The sequence below is a fragment of the Callithrix jacchus genome, chromosome 3 (genome assembly GCF_049354715.1).
Source record: "Callithrix jacchus isolate 240 chromosome 3, calJac240_pri, whole genome shotgun sequence".
NCBI lineage: Eukaryota > Metazoa > Chordata > Mammalia > Primates > Cebidae > Callithrix > Callithrix jacchus.
Genome location: NC_133504.1, coordinates 121,129,899 through 121,152,044, shown reverse-complemented (window position 1 = coordinate 121,152,044; position 22,146 = coordinate 121,129,899). Strand labels below are relative to the sequence as shown.

At 44.8% G+C, this 22,146-nt stretch overlaps 1 protein-coding gene across 1 annotated transcript; it reads right to left on the bottom strand.

The window, feature by feature from the left end:
• Nucleotides 1–10,736: 10,736 nt before the first annotated feature.
• Nucleotides 10,737–14,952, bottom strand: SOWAHB (sosondowah ankyrin repeat domain family member B). Its single transcript, XM_002745687.6, has one exon. It carries the CDS (start codon nucleotides 14,596–14,598, stop codon nucleotides 12,217–12,219), a length of 2,382 nt encoding a protein of 793 aa, XP_002745733.1. The 5' UTR covers nucleotides 14,599–14,952; the 3' UTR covers nucleotides 10,737–12,216.
• Nucleotides 14,953–22,146: the final 7,194 nt, after the last annotated feature.

Sequence of the window (22,146 nt, the reverse complement as noted above, 5' to 3'; positions counted from 1 at the left end):
TTATCTCCAGTTGTAATCCCCATGTGTTGGAGGATGGGCCTGGTTCATGGGGGTGGATGTCCTGGCTGCTGTTTTCTTGATAACAAGTTCTCACCAGATTTGATGGTTTAAAAGTGGCACTTCCTTTCTCTCTCTCTCCCTCTCTCCTGCTCTGCCATGGTTAAGATGTGCTTGCTTCCCCTTTGCCTTCCACCATGATTGTAAGTTTCCTGAGGCCTCCTAGCCATGCGTCCTATACAGCCTGCAGAACCGTGAGTCACTTAAACCTGTTTTCTTCATAAATTAATATCTCAGGTGGTTCTTTATAGCAATGTGAGAATGGACTAATACAACCCCGATGATTAAAACCTCAAATAACAAGCAGCAAGTAAACTTGAGTTTCAACCCCTTTGTCAGTTACTGACTGAATTTTACAATTAGCTAATAAGAACAAAGAGCAGAAGAGAAAATGCTTGTGTAAGATCATACATATTAGATTCACTGCTCCTGGAAGATATGTGTACACCCAAAATTTGAAAAGTAATTCTAAGACTCAGCTCTCCCAAGAATTTATGACAGGTATCAGGAATCTTGCCCAAGAAATCTAGGGCAATATTTTGTGATCTTTCTATAATGCATGGAAAGATGGCTCCACAGGTAGGTTAATTACATATTTCTATAAAACATTACTTAGTTAATATGCCCCTTAGGAGTCCAGAGTTAGTAATTATTGTGAGAATATATGGTCTACACATAAAACAAAATCAGCCTTCTGTTCTCCCCCACTCTCCATTTGCAGCTACTTATTAGTAATATTGTGCATTTTAGTGCTGTCTGTCCTGAAGATCTGAGGCTAATTTCATGCTATTGATAGTTTTTCTCTTTCCTCCTCTCTCCTTTCCCCAGAAAAATCAAGGTTCACAGAGGTTTTATATTTGGCATATAACCTATTAGGGTCAAACCAGGTGGAATACTAAGAACAGTCACCCAACATACAAACACTGTAACGGCATGGCTATTCCTGTGCCCCTTTCCAGGAAGAAAAATCCACGTGACCATTCCTGGACCATTAGTGCAGGCAAAGCTGTCAGAGCAGAATAAATACTCATTTTGCTCACTTTTAAAAGTCAGTTTTAATCAGAAGCTCTGAATACTGTACTCTGATCTGAACACCCTTGTGCAATTCGGCAAGTCTTGAAAAGTTCTCAGTCCTCAAATAACTAAGAAAATGGGACCATTTCTGGGCCATTAGCAGGGTCATATAATAAAATCCTTGTCTTACCTCTACCTTGACTGGCCCATTCTCTTAGGCAGTGAGACCCATTGTGGGATGGTGGCATGTCACTTGGTTCACTATATTTATGTCCCTAAAGTTCTTTCCTACTTGACACCAAAGGATAAGAATTCACTAGAAGCTAATTGTATTTTGGGACATAAATAGCAAAAACCTTTACACCCTGTAAGATTAACAATTGTGGTTTTAGAAAAAGTGATGGTACAGAAATACCCGCTAATAGTTACTAGATTTGGGAATGCTCACTGTTCTAAAAAGAAGAGGAGGCAAGGAACGGAAAAAAGGAAGGAAGGAAAGAAACAGGAGTACACGGAAGTAGACACTTTCAAAACAGAGTCCAGGCTTTGGCCCCAACAGGCATTTGAAAAATATTTCTTCTTGCCTTGCCCTTTTCAAATTGAGACCTAATTTACATACAGTAAGGCCTTTACAAAGCACACAACAAGCCTTACAAGTAGAAAACGGGCATCATCAGGCTGCACACACCAGATGCATGTGACTAAGGCGCTAAGCACGAAGTGGCAGTAGTGGGCACAGCAACCAGGGCAGCATGAGCAGCACTGGGCTCCTGCAGCCTACCCCAGGGGAGGTGCGTTCCCGCCAGCCTCTGGTGGCCTTCACCATTTGCTGGCACCTGCTGTGCACCACTCCACCCATCCAAGCTGTTGCCAACTTCTTCCTGGGCAAAAGTGAGAAGGAAGCACAGTAAAGGTTCTTGCCCGCAGCTCTTTCCCCCCCTCTGCTTACTGACCCCTGCCCCCCCGCCCCACCCTGGTGCTTCCCTGCATGGCCCTGCGAGTTGTGTGCCTCTTGAGAATTGAGGGCAACAAATTATCTTTTCAGTTGTACAATACTTGTTTCCTGACTTGTTGGCCTTCTTATACCTCATATTTTATATCAACCCTAAATATTTAGACCAGCCTGAATGACAAGACACTTTGGACACTTAAGGGTGAACAAATGAAGAACATAAGAACTATACACCTTTCCCAATGTACTTAACAAGTTTTGTATGTTAAAGCATAAGAGTTTCTTTCAGGTGATGGGGAAGGCTAGCAGCTGTTGAGTGGGATCTACTGAAGGCAAAGGCTTCACTGTGATGATGGAACCCTGCGCCTCAGGTTTCCTGTATAGCCCGGGATTCAGTACCAGGCCATGGTATCATCAAATTTTTGTTCTATCAAGGACTGAATGTGCTCTTCCTCATCCCATGGACACCGGGAGCTCTGTCTTTCAGGAGTCTTGGTGATCAGAGAACAGCTCCCAGTATGGCCTTCCTGTCTTTTCCTGACCAGTGCTGATCCATACGTGTTCCATGATGTGCTCTAGTATAGGCCTCTCCCTGGGGTTGGAAATATGTTTATGAAGCTTTCTGGTTCTTTAGAAAGGAAGAGTGAAGAGTGGGATCTTGTATAATTGTTCACACAGTATCAGCTTCCTCATCGCCACAAAGGTCTGCCCCACAAATAGCAGGCCTTGGTTACCATGGTGTGAAGAATGACTTTCCAGCTGCACGCATCCATGGGCACCCATCATATGTTTGGCCACCAAAGAGTTCAGGATCGCATAAGAGGTACTCCCACAGAAGGTGCCCAACTTGTGGCATACAGTGAACCTGATATGAAGTCTAAAGTCTGTTATTTTTACATTGTGATGGGCCACAAGGAAGTTCTTGGGCTTCAGGTCCCTGTGGATATCCCCCTTCTGTTGCTGGTACTAGAGGGATGATACTATCTGCTAAAACTTGCTTCAGGCCTCTTCTGCCTTCATGTAGCCCAGCTCTAGGATGTAGTCGACCAGCTCTGCTCTGCTGGCCTACTCTATGGCTAAGAACAGTGTCTGTGGTGTCCAAAGAGCTTCATGACCTTGGGGGTCACCCTATGGAATAGACTCTTGAGGTAGGAGGAGTTCTGCTGCCCTTTTGGGATAGTCATGACCACCTGGGTCCCAGTGAGAAGGTGCTTGGTGAACTTCATTCACCTTGGCGAAGTTGTCCTGGCTGATGATCTCGAGGTGCGTATACTGATAGGCATCAGCAGAGACGGTCATAAGGCCCTGTCGCAAGGTACAGGGCCTTCTAGCTATGAATCCTAACTGAGAATGCTAACCAAGAATGCTACCCATAAAAACGTTGCTGACTGTGAAAACGAAAGAACACAGCTGGAATTGCTCTGCAGACCTTTGTGTGTGACCTGCAGGTCACTGCAGTGCCAATGACTATGTGCCCAACCAACTTCACCCAGGCTGGAGCTGGGTGCTGGATAATGGCACCAGGAACCCCCTCTCCCGACCGCTTTGATCTGCTTACTTCCCTCTGTGTTGGTGTCATTCTTGGGTGGGCTTTCCTTTCAAGGTGGCAAGATGTCACCAACCACTCCAGCAACCTAACAGAAATAGAGCTTCTCCTCCCCCAGGGTTCCAACCTGGAAGTCTGACCTTTGGCACCTGATTAGTCATGTGCCCAGACTTTAGCCAATCACTGTGGCTGAAGAGAATGGGCTCTGCTGATTGGCCAGGTCAAGGTCATGTGGCCTCTGTCTCCAAGGGAACTTGGGAGCTGCTCACCTGCTTCCAGTGGGAGAGGGTGTGACACCTGGGAGAGCAGGTTCAGGGTCGAGCCCCAGTCCTCTGTTCATTTCCTGGATATGCCTGCTCATGTCCTCTTCCCATGCCATTGTCTTCTATGTACACAAGAACCCATGGCAGCATCTTTTCCCTCTCCTGCCACCTCCTTCACAGGCCCCATTTCATGCATAATACAAAGGAGCAGAGCTTCCTCCTTGGAAGTAGGATTTGGGGTTCACTCCCAGCTTCAAAACCTGCTCCTGTGTACTGTTGTAATTAGCCAGTCAGTGTGCACCTATCATGTGCAAAGCCCTCTCTAGGTGCTGATCCAAGGATCTATAGGACTGATGATGTTGCTGCCCTCAAGGCACTGACACTGCAGTGTGAGTGGACAATTCAGAGGACAAATCCCTATCAGGGTTCCCTTTTCCAGCACACATTCACTGAGGACCTACTGCATGCTGGGCCTGCTCCACACACGAAAGCGCGGCAGGGGGTGAAGCAGGCAAAGGTCTTTATTCTTATGAGATGACAGCCCTGGGGCGGGGGGGCGGAGGGGGGGGGGACAGAAAAAACAAAAGCAAAACATAAACAAAGCTAATTAACCTCAGCCCAGGTCATCAAGCTTTTGAATTCAGCAAATTGTATTCTAGTGATTTAATATGAAAACAGAGGCCCTAGCTAAGTAGTGTCTCATTCTTGGAGACCCAGCTCAGAGTCACCTACTTCATGAGGCCCTGCTGGATCCTCACCACTCCCCCAGGCCCTTTGCTTTACCTGGGACCCCTCAGTGCTGTGATCACACTTTGAAGACTTCTCTAGCCTGCGAGTTGTGTGAGAACACTGAGGTAGATGCAGAAAGGGGCTCAGAGTGTGATTAAGTCTGAATAAATGAAAAGATCAATCCGCACCCACCCCCCCCAAAATGTAGAAATTAGGAGTCAAGCTTGGTAGCTAGAGATCAAGAAGTGTTATTTTCACATCATGAAGGAGGAATAGTAAGATCAGTAATTTTTAATCCAATTTAGTGACTTCATTGTGACCAAATTTAGCAGAAATTTGATAAACTTTACTGCATGGTTCCATTTAGATTTTTCCAATTCATGAGTGACAATAGCATTACACACACACACACACAGACACACACACACACACACCCCTCACCTCTCCAAAGCCTGATTCCTTCAGCGCTCTGAGTTTAGTTCCAGGCAACATCAGAGCTTCTAATTTGACTGGGGTTAGTTAATATGACTTCAGTTAGACATAATTCTGTTTAATGGCATATCATAATAGCTAATGATAATTACAAGAGATAGTTAAAAGATCTTTTTCATCTGAAATGAGAATCCCAGGCATCTTTCTCGTGTAGAAGCATAATAAAAATTGTTTAGCTTTATCAGTAAATTTTTATCAGCACCTTTTAAATCAACTAGATTTCTTTGCTTTTTGTGTAGACAGAAATTTAAGTGAACTGTATATTTTAAATGGTGTTAAAAATAATAATACCAAGTATTTATTGAGGATCTACTATGTGCCAGGCATTTTCTATGAACTTTGAACAGGTATGAATTCATTTTATCCTCTCAGAAAACCCATTTTCTGTTGCTATTAATATTATTTCAATGTAAATGACAAAACTAAGAAGTCAAAGGTCTTGTCCAAATCAGGTCAGGAGCCAGGCAACCTAGATTCTTTGCCGTGAGCTTAAGTACTTACATTATCCTATCTTTCACTAAACATTTTTAATTTGTTTTGATGTTGACAAACCCACGTACACACAGCAGCACTGCTAAGTAAAACAGCTTGTACGGACATTTCATTTACACTCTAGATTCAGTGCCACCATGAACCTAGATGGTCATGACAGGAATGAAGTGATTTAATTTCAAAACCAGGCCGGATGCCGTGGCTCACACTTGTAACTCAGCACTTTGCCGGGCCAAGGCAGGCCAATCACTTGAGGCCAGGAGTTCGAAACCAGTCTGGTGAACATGGCAAAAACCCATCTCTCCTAAAAATACAAAAATTAGGCTGGACGAAATGGCTCACATGTGTAATTCCAGCACTTTGGGAGGCCGAGGTAGGTGGATTACTAGAGGTCAGGAGCTTGAGACCAGCCTGGCCAACATGGTGAAACCCTGTCACTACTAAAAATACAAAAAATTAGCTGGGCATGCTGGCGGATGCCTGTAATCCCAGCTACTCAGGAGGCTGAGGCAGGGGAGTCACTAGAACTGGGGAGGGGGAGGTCTCAGTGAGCCAAGATCGCACCACTGTACTCCAGCCTGGGTAAAAAGAGCAAATTCCACCAAAAAAAAAAAAAAAAAAAAACCCAAAACTAAAATTAGCTGGATGCGGTGGTACACCCTGTAATCCCAGCTACCCCAGAGGCTGAGACAGAATTGCTTGAACCTGGGAGGTGGAGGTTGCAGTGAGCCAAGATTACACCACTACACTCCAGCTGGGTGACACAGGGAGAGTCTGTCTCAAAAAAAAAAAGAAAGAAAGAAATTAGCCAGGTGTGGTCTCACACTGTAATCCCAGTTACTCGGGAGGCTGAGGCACGAGAATTGCTTGAACCTGGAAGGTGGAGGTTGCGGTGAATTGAGATGATGCTACCTCACTCCAGCCTGGGCAACGGAGGGAGATTCTGCCTCAAAAAAAAAAAAAAAAAACATTTACAAAACCAGGGTGAGAAGAAATGGAGAAACACTTCTACATTTTACCTAATTCTTAATTCTTATCAACTAAATCAGCCCCTCCAACAAAACTTTTTTCCCTCACTGTAGATGTCCAATCTTATCACCTTACCCAGCTTATTGAGTCAACATTCCTGATATGCTCAATATGAAACTAAGATATTACAATAGTTTAACTTATCTCTGCTTCTAGTTTATCTCCTTTACTGCAGTAAGAAGAATCTTTGTTTCACCCCAGCTTATATGTCACTCTCCTGCATTGAACCTTCAATGGCTTCCTATTGCCTGGATCAGTGGTTCTCAGATTGATAAAGGAACTTAAAGTGGTGATGGTTGCATTAAGTGTGATTATACTAAAAATTATTGAATTTTATGTTTAAAATAGGTGAATTGTATGGTATGTGTAAAGTTATTTTTTAAGATGTATAGGGAGAGCTGGGGATGGTGGCTGATACCTGTAATCCCAGCACTGTGGGAGGCTGAGGCTGGAGGATTGCTTAAGTTCAGTGGTTGATGACTAGCCTTGGCGCAACATAGTGAGACCTCATCTCTTCAAAAAAATTTAAAATTAGCTGCGTGTAGTGGTGTGTGCCTATAATTCTAGCTACTCCAGAAGCTGAGGTGGGAGGATGGCTTGAGTCCTGGTCAACACTGCAGTGAGCTGAGATTGCACCACTGCATTCCAGCCTGGGTGACAGCAGGAGACCCTGTCTCAACAACAAGAAAAAATATGTACGGGGTGACACATGTGGTGGCTCACACGTAATTCCAGTGCTTGGGGAAGGTGAGGCCAGGAGTTTGAGACTCAGACTGGGCAACATAGCCTGGGTAATATAAAGACCCTGTCTCAAAAAAAAAAAAAAAATAGCTGGGTGTGATGGTATGTACCTATAGTCCCAGCTACTAAAGAGGCTGAGGTGGGAGGATCTCTTGAGCCCAGGACTTTGAAGTTACAGTGAGCTATGACTGCACATTGCAGTCTACCTCGGGTGACCAAGTGAGACCCTGCCTCAAAAACACCTCAAAATACACAAAGGAATAAAGGCTTCTGGAATTCATACCGTGCTATGTGTAACACAATGAAATGTTGAACTATAAGCAATTTTACTAGCATAAAACAAGATTACAGTATATGTACTTCATATTTATAGTTTATTTATTACATTAAAATTCACTACTTTATGACTACAACAAAAGTGTCGAGTACCTTTTGCAGCCATCACTGAAGTGAGAGTAGCCAAAGTGAAATTCAATGCTTTTGTGACTTCTGACTGAAGCAAGAACTGCAAAAGGCATTTCAATTCACTTTCCCACATTCGCAGGAAGATTATGTCTTCCCCTCTTTCCAAAGAACTAAGACAGAAGTATGATGTTTGATCCATGACCATCCAAAAGGACAATGAAGTTCAGCTTGTGCGAAGACATCATAAAGGTCGGCAAATTGGCAATGTAGTCCAGGTTTACAGGAAGAAATATGCCATCTACATTGAACAGGTACAGCAGCAAAAGGCTAATGGTACAACTGTCCGTGTAGGCATTCACCCCAGCAAAGTGGTTATCACTAGGCTAAAAGTGGACAAAGACCATAAAAAGATCCATAAACAGAAAGCCAAATCTCATCAAATAGGAAAGAAAAAGGGCAAATACAAGAAAGAAACCGTTGAGAAGATACAGGAATAAAGGAATCATATATACAAGCTTTCATACAACTGCTGAAATGAAAAAAAGAAGTGTTAAGCCAAGCTTATCAACAATTTCTAATCAATGTCTAATGGTTGCCTTTAAAATGAAATTGCCATTTGTTAAATTACTTTGTTGCCACCACTATTTGCTAGCAAATAAGCATTAACAACACAGAAGACCTAAGAAAAATTTGACAGAGAAACTATAAAATTAAGCACGTTTAATCTAATACTTTTTTTTGTCTTCAAATTAAGACTTCAGAAAAACATCTGGATTTGGAATAACACTATGTTTTTCTAGGAGGAGTTTTTACAATCCTTGGCTCCCTAGCAAATGCCTGTATTATCTGAGGTCAAAAAGACCCTTCTTTCAACCTAGTCTTAAATGACTTTTCCATCTTCTTCTCTTTCTGCCCTGCCTCACTTCTGCCACACTATGTGGCTCAGTATCCCCCAAACCACTCTGTGGTTTTGGTCATGTCCCTTCCCTCTTCTGGGATATTCTTCCAGAACTCTTCTCCACTTCACCCTTCAAAACTCACATAACTTCCTTTTTGCCCCCTGACTTCTCCAATCCAGAAAAGCACCAGCAGAGGAGAAAATAGGTATATTCTACTAAATGTTGTATTTCCAGTATAAACATAGAGACTGGCACATAGGACATTGCTTCATAAATGTCCTCTTCTTTGTATTCTCAGAGTCTTGACACACATCTGTGCACTTACCTCACTGTGCTAGAAGGAATTTTCAGTGACTCAACCCTCATATCTCCTTCTCCAGTAGACTATGAGCTCTTGAAGGCAGGAATTATGTCTTTATCACATAGTAGATGCCCCATAAATATCTGGGAAATCTAGATGAGTTGAAAACATATTCACTAATCTCCAAATGTTCAAAATATTCAGGAATATTGAGACATACAATGTACCTAAATACTATGTGGCAAAACTTATGAGGTATGTACATAGTATTAGGAAAATTCTGATGAAGGAGCTATATACAGCTTCTGGCTTGGCGGCGTTTGTCCTGGAATCTTCATATAGGCTGTGACATTTGAGCTGTCCTTTGAGGTATAAGATGACTAGGAAAATAGAAAAAATGATTTTCTAAGTAGAAGAAATTCAGCACAAGACAGAAACTGAGAGGTTAGGGCTACTAGCATCCCAATGGGTCTGATGAAGCTTCAGTTTGGGGTTCACGGCAGGGAGTGGCTGGCAAAAAGCTGGGAAAGTACGCTAGTTCTGGCAGCCGTCCTGGCCTGAACTTTACAACATGAGCAAGAGAGTGTCAGGATCAAAGCTGTGTTTTAATCTGCTCTCTACACCCTCTTCTCCCCTGACTCCTCCCAACATAACATATTGACCATGTAAAAGAGTTGATCAGAGGCAGCATGATGATTCATCATAAGAATCAACTTGAGACTTAGGATTGTGCTCTAACCAGTCAACAATCAGCCAACACTAGTGCTATGTAAATCACACACTGAAGCACAAGTCAAGAATGTGGTAGAACTAACACAGCTGGTTTCTTGGGAAAGTCAGTATCATTCAATTCAAGGATTCCTGACCTTTATGAAGCCCTCCCTGATTTTACCAGCCTAAAAGGATCTCTCTTTCTTTCTCTCTGTCTTTCCCTTTCTATTTCTCTTTCTCTCTCTCTCAAAATAAGTGCTCTCCCCAGAGCACATATTTTGTACTTAGGACACTTTGAAATTTTTTTCTTGCATTGCTGCTGTTCATCCTCATTCCTGGTACCATCCTGCTTTTCTCTTTGCCTCATTTTACGAGCTTATTTTTTGATATAATTCACCTTTAAAAGACATCATGGGAGCAAGATAGGGTACTGGCCGGGCATGGTGGCTCACGCCTGTAATCCCAGCACTTTGCAAATACTGAAACATGCAATGTATTTAACACTTGAGGTCAGGAGTTCGAGACCAGCCTCACCAACATGGTGAAAAACCATCTTCACTAAAAATACAAAAATACAAAAATTAGCCATGGTAGTGGTTGCCTGTAATCTCAGCTACGTGGGAGGCTGAAACAGTAGAATCCCTTGAACCTGGGAGGTGAAGGTTGCAGTGAGCCGAGATCACACCACTGCATTCCAGCCTGGACAACAGAGTGAGGCTCCATCTCAAAATAGTAATAATTTTAAAAAGGGTATAAAGCAATCAATTATAAATACTGTTAGATTTTAAGTTTCGAGATGGGAGAGTTTATCTCCTACTCACTTTTATAAGTTCCACAGCACTACACAAAACACATCTGTTGAATAAACTGATGTAGTGAGGACAATGTGATAAAGTAAAAACATTCATTGGATTTTTTAGAAAGTTTACATCTTTTCCTTGAAATATCACCAGCTTGCTGGTGGTTTACAAATTCTACTAGTTTACCAGAATATTTGCAGAGATGTTTATCTTGTATTCTTTCAAATTTTTATCTCTTTAAACTATGTCCCATCTGTGTTTGCCCATTTTCTTACTTTGACAAAGTTTCATCTCTTATATAGGTCTTTCAGGAAAAAAGCTCTTAGATTTATTTATTATGCTTATTTTTCTAGCAGAAAAGATGTATTTATTTCAGCAAAATTATAAAGTAAAAAATCAAACAATAATATTTGGCACTCACTGAGACACAATTTTGTAAAGAAGAAAACTAACAGTAATCAGCATAAGTACAATAAATTATAAAGATCTATTGATCTTTTAATGGGGGAAAATAACCAGAAGAAACACAAAAAGACTTAAAATACAGCATCATTGCCACATCACATGAAAACATTCCCATAAAATATTAACAACTTCCACTTGAACATGTAATTTTTCAGCCCTCTTTGAACTTCTTCTGAAATCTTGATGTTCTACTGACATTTATAGACTAGCCATTCTCTCACTCCATGAACTCACAAGTATTCAGTCCCTTCAAAAGCAATTAAAAAGGAATGCTTCCTGTTAGATATACAATACTTAAAGGCTAATATTTAATCTTAATTGGCAACAAGTTTAGTGCAAATAAAATTACATTTAGCAGCTTAGAAAGTCCTGGCGAGCATGCATTCTCTTAATCCTTACTGTTTCCCCAGAGTGAAATCATTTCTCTTTTTCTGAGTACAAATGTTGGCCATTCAAACCTACTGAAAACTAGTAATGATAATTCTGTTTGTTACACAGGGAGTTTCCATGAAAGATGGTTTCAGTCACTATGCAAATGAGCCACATGGTTTTTACATTTGGAGAGTTCCCTTTGGGTTGATACAAAAAAGCAGGGCCTGAATGACAGTTCTCTTGGGAATAGAGTCCAAGTCATAACTGGATCTTACCCAACTGCTTCTCTGATCAGTGAGAAGACCCAAAGGAGGCATTAATCATTTTACCCACTAACCACCACACATGGCATTCAAAAAAAGACTTGGAAACAGGGCTGGGGAATCTCTCAAATCAAACTTTACTCTCCAGTAATAATTTTATTTCACTGATTTCAGTGCCAAAAAAACGAAAAATAAAGCCATCTGATTTCAAACCTGGTGCTTCCCACTGTCAGCCAAGATTTATTATCCAAATGAACATAAGCCAGAGAGCTCCTAGCCAGAGAGGATTTTGTATGTGCTTCGTCAATTCCTCGAATTGCCTCTCTTTTTGTTAGACATCTGTTCCCTCTCTGGCCAAGGCTGGGAACTGCTGCTTCAAGGAAACAATGTGGCTTACTGTGCCCAGAACCATGGTGGCAAGGGAAGAGGAAGAATGCCTTTTGGATTTTGAGCACCTGGCTCTGCCCCTTGTCTAGGTCTCTCTAGTTCAAGTACTTCAGCTTTCAAAAAGGTTGGATGATCCTCCTAAGGTTCAGCATGTGGTGACATAAGATCCAGTGAGGTCAACGCCATCTCCCTTGACCATCCTCTTTACCAACTCTCATCAGCTTTTATATTCCCCTGGAATTCTTTCACTCAGTAGGGTGAGGGTATGCTGCCTGCATGTTGGACAGAGAGACCCACCTCAGTCACTATACTCTTCTCTTTCCCTTGGACTGGGGAATTTCTCATACTGGTTGGCCAATTTCCACTTGCTGTGCTGACTTTTGAGTAGTGCAGCAAAGGAAGTCTTTCGGGTGACATTTCTAGATATTTCCCTGCTCTTGGCCTTTCTGGTGGGGGAAGAACTTCCAACTAAGGGATAGACGGAGAAAATGGGCTTGCCCCTAGGGGCTCCCAATAGCTGCCATATTTCCCCAGAGGTATTACTGGTTAGATACTGCCATGGCTTCTTCCCACTGCTGTCCCTGACATTTACTCGAGAAGCCAACCTTTGCACTAGCAATTTGATAACTCCCTGGTGGCCATGAATGGCTGCAAGATGCAGTGGGGTATACCCACAACTGGACCTCACATTTACATCAAGGACAATCCCTGCCTTCTTTGCTCCAGAGACCAAGTCCTGAAGGGCCCTGAGGTCACCATGTTTGGCTATCCAGTGCAAGGCGGTGTACCCAGTCAAAAAGTCTTTGTGCAAGGCCAGTTGAGGTTCCTCCCAGAACAAAGTCCACACCTGAATCCAGGAGCCACTGGCAAGCTTCACAATCCACTCGTGCTCCCTGGCATCTAGGGGAACCAGGGATGATTTGTGCTCAGAAGTTCTGTGGGGGGCCAAGGCTGCAGGCCCCTCCCCACTAGGAGCCCACAAGCTGTGTCGCCAATCCCACTCAGCCCCAACAGCCTTAACCTCTGCAAGCTTTGGTGATAAAGCTGCATCTACCCTTGGGTTGGGCACTGTTCCTGCTTTGGAGGGCTTTCTGGATCGAGGTGGGCGCCGACTTCTTCTCAGCAAGCTCTCATCAAGGTACTCCTCATCAGAGGAGGACAATTTGGCTCTTCCTGCCAGAGAGCTCCTCCTGAGGGACCTCCTTAACCTAGGAGCTGGCCAAGGCAAAGGCTCCAGGGAGTGGCCTGCAAGGCCATTAGCCCCTGCAGGGACCTGCTGAGAGGGGTGACCATCCTTTCTGTTTCTGAGGCCCTGAGGGCTCCGGCTGGGGCTGCCCTCCTTCTGAGATAAAGAAAGGCCCCCAGCTGTATTCCTGAGCTTCCCCCGATCTGGGGTTCCCAAGACAACCTGCAGCCCTTCTTCAGAAGCCCCCGGGGACTCTTTGGGCCCGCTGCTGCTTTCCTCACTGCCATGACTCTCCTGGTCCACAAAGTCATCTAGATCTTGGAGGGAAAGCTGACAACGAATGCTGCGAAAGACAGTCAGTGAAGGGTTCCCCGGCCAGGATTCCGAGGATTCATCTGGAGCAATAGGAAAGAGAGGGTGTGAGGAAAGACGGGGATCTGGCGGCCCTGAGTTAGGCTCCGTGGAGCCAGGTTCCAAGGACAGCTGGAGGAAGTTGTCTGGCAGCACCGACCAGGCGCGGATAGGGCCCTGATCAGGGGCCTCAGGCACCTGCGGGTGCCTGGCCACCCACTCTCGAGTGCGCTGCTGCTGTTGCTGCAGGGTCGAATAATGCAGGGAGCTGGGGGTCAGCAACTCCAGCCCGTCTCCGCGGGGAGCGGGGCAGGGCAGGAGAGCAGGCAGCGAAGCCCGGTTCGTCGCAGCCTCGACGGTGGCCGGAGGCAAGCGAGGTGTTGCAGGCACTGACACGGGCTCAGCCAACGCGCCTTCTTCCAGCTCCCTGGAAGCCCTGCGGCCATCCAGGGCGGGCAGAGCCCGCGCCGGCTTCTCCTCCGCGGTGGCGGAGTCCGGGAGTGCGCCGAGCTCTCCCGGGAGCCCCGCCAGGCTGTTCTGGAGGCATTCCCAGCAGCAGCGTCCCTGAGCCTCCGCCGCCGCGCACCTCGCTCCCGCCTGGGCCCCTGCCGCTGCAGCTGCGGGCACCGGCGCCCTCTGTCCAGGGCTGCCCTTCGATCCGCCGCCCTTCCCGGGAGCCCCGCGGGCGCCGCTGGCTGGGAGTCCATTGCAACCCGCGTCGGCGGCTCTGACTGCTGCACCTGCTGGCTCCTCCTCCGGCTCCTTCTCACGCCGCCGCCGCCTGGGCTGCTGCTGGGGAGGCTCCCCTCGGCGCGCGCCTCGCGGGGAGCAGGGCGCAGCTCCCCCTGCACTGGGGGCGGTTGCGGGCGTATCGCGGGGTCGCTGCAGCCCCTCCTCCCCCAAAAGGTCCCTGTACCTCCTCTTGAGCACCACGTACTTGGTGCCGTCGGGGTCCTGGCGCACTGCGGCGACCGAGTTGACGAAGCCCTTGAAGAGCTCGCGGCGGTGCTGGTGCTGGTTGGGGGGCAAGTCGGGGTCTCGGAGAAAGCTCTTGAAGTGGCTCAGCAAGGCAGCATTGGTCACGCGGCCCCCAGCCTGGCACAGAAAGTCCAGTAGTGCCTCTTGGCTCAGTTCTCGGGCCATCGCTGCCTTGTCTTCCGCCCCCGGGGTGTCTGCGTCTCGCCCTCCGGGGGCTCTCCCCCGCCAGAGAAAACCCTGGCCCGGCGAATGTCACCTGCGCCTGGGGCGGCACCGACCGCCCCCATCAGCGGCGGCGGCCAGCGCTGCCCGCGGCCGGTGAGCGCGCCAGGAGGGCCGTGGGTCCCCTTCGGTGGCCCCTGGGCTGAGTCCCCGCGGGCAGTCTGGGAGAGAGAGGGCGGCTCCCAGGCACCCCCTGCGCGACGCTAGCCTCTCGCAACCAGTCCCCGCAGCGAAAGTTCCCGGGATAGGGCCGAGTCGGTTTCACCTGCGCCCTGGCGGCGCCTCCTCCCTGGCTCTGGGGGGGAAGGGCCCGGCCCGCCTCTGCGTGTCACTCCGCCCTCCGAGGTCTCCCCCACTCCCCGCCACCCATCCCAGAAGAGTCGGGCGGGAGAGCCAGCGGGTAGGTGAGGTTGGCGGCGAACCCAGCCGGCAGCGAATCGCTCTGCGAGACGCGCGGCCGCTCCCGGCCAGGGAAGTGGAAGGCAGGTAGGCGACCCGCCGTTCCTCTGAGTCTCCGCCACGCAGGAAACAAAAGCGATGGAAAGTCCGTTCCTGTCCTCCTGGTGCTTTGATGAGTTCAGGCTGAAGCCGATGGGGGAGGAGGGGAAGGTGCAAGTTAACAGGCAATCTGAGTTCTTTCTTTATGAACGCTGTAAAGGATTATTTCAGATTTCTCGAGGCTGTTTTGAGGTCCGCAAAACTCACTTTGCATCCAAACTAATTTTTTCTTAAGATGGAAATACTTACTGGGCCGCTTCTCCGGCGCCCCTTCCAAGGGGTCCAAATACATCCAAGTCTAGACCGAAAAGAGAAATCACTCTGAAAATTACTACTGGCCAATGTTGGTTTGGGCCTTTTCCTTCATACTTGTCTCACATTAAGGTGCTGGAAAAAACAAACAAACAAAAACACCTTAATAGCTTCTTGCTCCCAGCGGCCAAAATGAACTAGAAATTATGTCTCGCCAGTTAAGATATTTGATGTGTAGCATTAGTTTGCTTTTATTTACTCTAAAATTTGTGAACAGCAGAGGTCTGTACAGAGTTTTGTGTTAGCTTGGTGAAGCCCTTCTGTTCAGAATGTAAGATTCCCTCCACAGGTTCAAAATGCAGACGAGAGCTGTCTTTAACAGACTTTTGCCCCATAACAGCTGGGATCCCTCTTCCTTTTACTCTCTCCACGTTGCCACTTTTGTCCTGGAGATGAGACCCTGGATGTCTATTCCTTATCAGTCCTGTAGACATGCCTGAGATAGTTTTCACTGTCATTATCTCTTTTCCTGTTTTAGTTACAAGTCCGCTCTCATTCTTTTCTTTAGCTTGACCTTCCCATTTCTTTCTGTTACATCTTTGTTTACCTTCAGCCTCTACTGACAGGAAATATGTTTCTCAGATCCTCTCATGTCCACTGTACTTCCCATTCAAAAGTGTCCATTTTCTCTTTCCCTGTCATTTGTCACTTTTTTCTTGCACTCCCCTCATCTTTCCACTTTCTCTTTTGCTCTTCTATTTCTGATTATTTATAGTTTCTATTCTTTTTGCCAAGAGAGAGTATTGAAAGTATGTGTGTAGGCCCTGCAACTGTTGACAAAGACATGTTTTAGCATGGACCAATCTTAGTGGCTGCCCTACAGACCACATTAACTGAGCTTGATTTTTAAATCCCCAAAAGTACCCTGGTACTTTTCCATGAATGAATCCTTGGCTTTAAATTATCTAGGTCAGAAAAAAAGAACTGGAAACATTTTTGTCTATTTTTGGCATTTTCTAGGATTCAAACCCAATACTGGGTTGAGAGAGGGATAGTGGTTTCCACTGATGTCTCTACATAACATCAAGCCTATAGGATAGTTACTAAAATAAAGGTTTTGAATTAAACTTCAGTTTTCTTTTGAATTTATTTGCTGGTATAGAGTCTTGCTGGGACTCAGGGAGGTGAGTCCATACCTAAGGCAGGAGGAAGACCGAATGGAAGACTCAAGTAGGCATTTTAGAATGGCAAGTGGAAAGAATCCCTGTTTGGTACTTTTAAAAACATTTGGTTACAAAATAAGGGGCTTGCTGCAAAAGAGAGCCATAATATTGACTGAAGTTTCTACTTAAAGGACTTGAAAAGACTAGAGAGAAAGGAAGTGGAAGGCCAGGTGAGGGGAGATTATAAAGCATATGGTTGTTGAAATCAGATTATTTTTAGTTGAGGGTGGAATTAATTGGACTGGAGGGAACAAAAAGAAAAAACTCTGATTGCTTTAGATTTCTGGATTCCCAGGTACTTTGGTGTCCAGACCTTCTCCTCTTTCTCTCTCTTGTCCCAGGGTAAAGGGATGGTTAATTAGAAAGCTCTTTATGTTATCTCAGGGAGCATTTTCCTGCCTCCTGCATATACAGTTTGTTATTTCCAAAAATATTTATGAAGCTCCTACATTACCCTGACACTGTTGGAAATAGGAATAAAGAAGAAAGTGTGCTTGAGAACTTGCTATGTCTCTCTATTTAGTAGAAGCAACAAGATAAATGGCATGAACCTGTGTGCTAAGTGATTTAACAGAGACATGCACCACATACTGGAGAAGTTGAGGGGAGGTGCCTAAAGGAAGAACTCAGGCTCAGCTTGGGGGATCAGGAGAATTTTCCAGTAAGAGCTAACTTTGAGTAGAAAAGGTGAGAATAAGCTTTAAGGCAGAAAAAACATTGATGCAAAGGCAAAGAGATCTGGCTTAGCATAAGCATAGCTGTTTGGGGAATGAACTGCCAGTAGATCTGCTTGGCCTATTTGGCTTTAAGGAAGAGGACGTGTGTAGATGTGCTAGAAGGGGGAAAAGATGGGAATCAAAAGATGAAGGGCTTTGTGGGTGGGGGCGGCTTGGAAGAATTTTCCCAAGGGTAGCAACCTAACCAGATATGTACTTAGGAAGACCCCCTGGAGGTTAAGTGTTGGTTTGAAATCATGACCAATATTAATAAGTAAAAAGATACATTGTAGAACAATGCTGTATGTAACCAAACCTAAGAACCATTGATTGTATGACCCATTGTGATTTTAGAGATGTTGAAATGTGAAAAAAAGTTCCTCCTAAAATATAATACAGCATAGAAGAAATATGGTGTGTGTAATAAGATCCCATTTTTAGAAAAAAAAAAAAGCTGTGTATATGTATTTGGTGATAAGATATAAAAACTGTCTATGGGGTGACTTTAATTTTTTTAAATAGCCTGATAAACTATTTGACTATTTTACAATGAGAATATTACTTTTTAGTTTGAAAAAGACATTAAGGGAAAAAATTCCATAAATGAATATCAACAGTGAAAGAGACAATATCAAATCATAAGACTAGAGGAAGGTGAGGCTGTCCACAGGAAGAATGGGAAGAATAGTCCGGAAGTTACTTGAGGTGATCTAAGAAAGTGATGAAAAAGGTCTGAGCTCAGCAGTGGCCAAGAAAGGGAGACAAACAGATGTATTGCAGAAGGTGTTCAGCAGATAGATACATGTAGTAGGATTTGGAGGCAGAGTACTTTGGGGATGAGAGACCAGGTTGGCTTGCTCCCATGTGTGTATCCTGAGTGCCTGGATATAATGCCCCCGACCAAACCACTGTGTGATTTTCTCCATTTGGACAGAGTATGCCCTGAGAGGTTAGAAACAGAGAAGGCAGGCACTGGACTGTTGCAGGGTTGAGGGTTGGCAGGTCAGGGCATACAAATTAAGCTTGTGGAAGAGGGTAGTGGTATGAATTGATGTGAAGGAAGTCAGCTCAGAGGGTTAGTGGATGACTGTTACCCATAGACAGTTGTTACCATCTGCTTCAATAGAAAATATAAAGGCAGTAGTTGCTGGGAATGGGAAAGATGATCAATTCAGTTTGGACATACTAAGTTTGAGGTGACTATGGGCCATAAAGATAGAAATATCTAGAAGGCAGTTGGTAATATAGGTTGGTGGCTCAAGGATGTGTGGCATTAGCATCTATAAAGAATGGTCATTTAAACCACAGGCCATTACAAAATTGTTTAGAAAGAGATATATACACAGCAGAAAGAAAAGAGGGTCGAGGGTGAATCCACATTTACCAAAGAGAAAGAGGAAAGAAATCTGTCAGGGAGACTTAGAAGGAGCAGCTAGGAAGGAAGAGAAGCACCACTGAGCTCAGTGTCACAGGAGCACCAAGGCAGGAGGAGGGAGGAACAGCTTTCTATGCCAAGATGCCAAGTTAGATAAGATGTGAAATATGACCATCTTCTGTTAGGTCACTGGGACCCAATCTGGAGCAGTTTCAGAACAGTGGTGGGGACAGAGACCAGTGAGGCGGTGGAGAGTGGGATGAAAAAGCCTTGACCATAAAAGGAAGGAGAGAAGATAATTCTAGACAAGGAGACTATGAGATCACATAATGTAAGATTTTCGGGGTATAGTTGTTAGAAGAGATATGAGCATGTCTGTGTGCAGGGGGAAAAGAGCCAGGAGAGGATAAGTTGAGACATAGAGAAGAGAGTAAATAATTGATGAAACAGGGCTTGGGGTGGGGCTGGAGTCCAGAGTTCAGACAGAGGGATTCCCTGGGACAGAACAGGGGAGATCCATTTTTCCCATTAAGAATTGGGAGAGGAAAAATGGCTATTGCATTTGTTAGCATAGGCTAACCTGCTATAAAAATAAACCCTAATTCGTAATGACTCAAAAACAAAGCTTATTTCTCACTTACATCATTTTTAAGGCAGTTTTTAAAGACAGGCAGGCAGCTACTTCCCATGCAGTTATTTCAGGAACAAGGCTGATGGCAGCTCTACCATCTTTAACACATGGAAGGTTTTCATATCATCAAACAGCTTGCCAGAAGGGGAAAGATCATGGTGTGCATGTGGGACATTTTATGACCAGGCATGGAAGTGGTAGACAACACTAATGCTCAAATTCCATTGGCAAAAAATTTCATCACATGGTAACACCCAACGCAAAGAGGTTGAGAAATGTAGCAGAGCTGTGTGTCCAGGAGGAAGGGAGGAACAGATTCTGGTTGACAGCAATTCATCTAAGCCATAGCTATAGATATACATTCATTTTATTTGCACAGGGTGCACAGAAAGCTGAGGGGTTTTATGTATGAAGGTCTCCATTTTCCTCATGGTATAGAAAAGGATGCCATGCAGAGTATGAATATGTAAGAGAGAGAAAGAAGCATGAATAAGGTTCGTGTATCAGTTAGGGCAATCTGGAGAGACATATAGGATTGCCATTTGGCCAAAGGAACCAACTTATTTTGCAAGTTTGTGGTGTCCCCAGACCACACTACTGTGTGGTTTTCTCCATGAGGGCACAGTACCCTGGGTGTTTAGAAGCAGAAAAGGCAGGCACTAGACTGTTCCAGGGTTGAGGGTTGGCAGGTGGGGGCATGAAAATTGAGATTTTGGAAGAAGGAAGTAGTGTGGATGAATAATGAAGGAAGTCAGCTCAGAAGGGGGCTAAGAGATAGGGAGGAAAGGTTTGAGGAAGTCTTTGTGGGGTTGAAAAGCAGGTCCAAAGGGAGTAAGTGAATATGAGAGCTAGAGGATTAGGACATTGTGGGCAGAAAGTCAATTGTTCCCAGGTCTTGGTGCTTGAGGTTTCCAAAGTGGAATAGTTTGGGGGTGATGACAAGGCTCAGAGTGTGACCACATGAATGAAGTAGAGTGGAGGTGAGAGGCATATTGGAGATGATAATATTACAGAATGGTGAGCTCAGGTGTTGAATGAATCTTATACAGGGATACTGAGTTATCTAGGTTGGAGAGGACAACAAAAATTGTCTAAGTCCTTAGTACTATCACATGAGGAACACTGATGGCATTCTGCCAGGAGTACTTGCCCTGCTCCTCATCAACACATAGCAAATAGTGTACTAATGTAGTGATTTACACATGTGGGTCATGTTCCAAACCACACTTCTTTATCAGATCTCCAGAACAAGTATGGGAAGAGTGTAGAACAGAGATCATTACTCTTATGGATGAAATGCTTGTGATCCTCTAAATTCACATGTTGACATCCTAACCCCTAATGTGATGGTATCAGGGGATGGGGCCTTTGGGAAGTAATTAGCTTTAGAAGGTGGAGCCCTTATGAATAGGATTTGTGCCCTTATAAAAGAGAACCCACAGAGTTCCCCCACACTTTTCTGCCATGTGAAGACACAATGAGAAGACAGCTGGCTATGTGCCAAGAAGTGGGCCATCCCTAGACACCAAATCTGTACATCTTGATCTTGTACTTCCAGCCTCCAGAACTATGAGGGGTAAATATTTGTTGTTTAAGCCACCAAGTCTATGGTATTATGTTAAAGCAGCCTGAATAAACTAACTCAATTATCTTGCAGAAAGCAGCGCTCCTTGCTATTAATAAGTCTGTATTTCTTGTAGAATGTTGCGATGAGCTTATTCTTTGCCTTCCATCCAAACGTCTACTGTGGATGTGGAGTGATATCACCACGCGAGAAGGTGGAACTGCCCAGTGTTAATCATCCAGGTCAGTGGGTAGATCCCTAGGTGATATCATTTGGATCTTTGTCCCCTCAAAATCAAATGTTGAAGTTTGATCCCCAGTGTTGGAGATGGGGCCTCTGGGAGGTGTATGAGTCAAAGGGGTAGATTCCTAATGAATGGCTTGGTGCCTTTTTCATGCTAATGAGAAAGTTCTTGCTCTATTGCTTCACATCAGAAATGATTGTTAAAAAGAACTGGGAGGGAGGCATCACCTCCCCTCTCTCTTGCTCCCTTTCTCACCATGTGGCTCCCTTTTACACATGGCCTTCTGCCATGAGTAAAGGCTCCTGAGGCCTCACCAGAAGCCGAGCAGATGCTGGCACCATGTGTCTTACATAGCCTGCAGAACCATGAACCAAATGAACCTCTTTACTTTATAAATTACCCAGTCTCAGGTATTCCTTTATAACAATGCAAAATGGACTAACACATCGGGTGAAACCACAGTGAAAGTAGAATGTAGCAATGCAGGAGAGAAAACCAGGGGGCTTGCCCAGCCTCCATCCTCACCCTCCATTGTTCAGGTCTGGATATCCACAAGTCTAGATACCCTGACAGAGCAAGGAACATGTATTTCATGATGAACTATAAGCTGAAGTTGGGGATTCTAATTTATGGGCCAATCTAATGATATAGTGCTTCCTGCATTTACTTCCCTTCTCTTATTTGAACCTTTATTTATTTATTGATCAAATATTTCTTCAGGGCCCACCAGGTATATGTACTTTTATGAGGCTGGAAACACAGTGGTAAACCAAAAAGATAAAATCACTGCTCTCAGAAAGTTTACATTCTATTGAGAAAGGAACAGACAATAGACAGAAAACAAACAGGGAAATCTTGGTAGCAACAAGTGCTCAGATGCAAAAACTAGCTGATACAATAGAGGCTGACTATTGTAGCAAGGACCGGCAGGGAAGGCCTCTGTTAGAACATAACAGTAAGCAGAGACCACAACAATAAGAATGCAGCC

What these genes read in the sequence shown, in the direction of transcription:
- SOWAHB (XM_002745687.6), bottom strand. Translation starts at nt 14,598, where the DNA reads ATGGCCCGAGAACTGAGCCAAGAGGCACTACTGGACTTTCTGTGCCAG.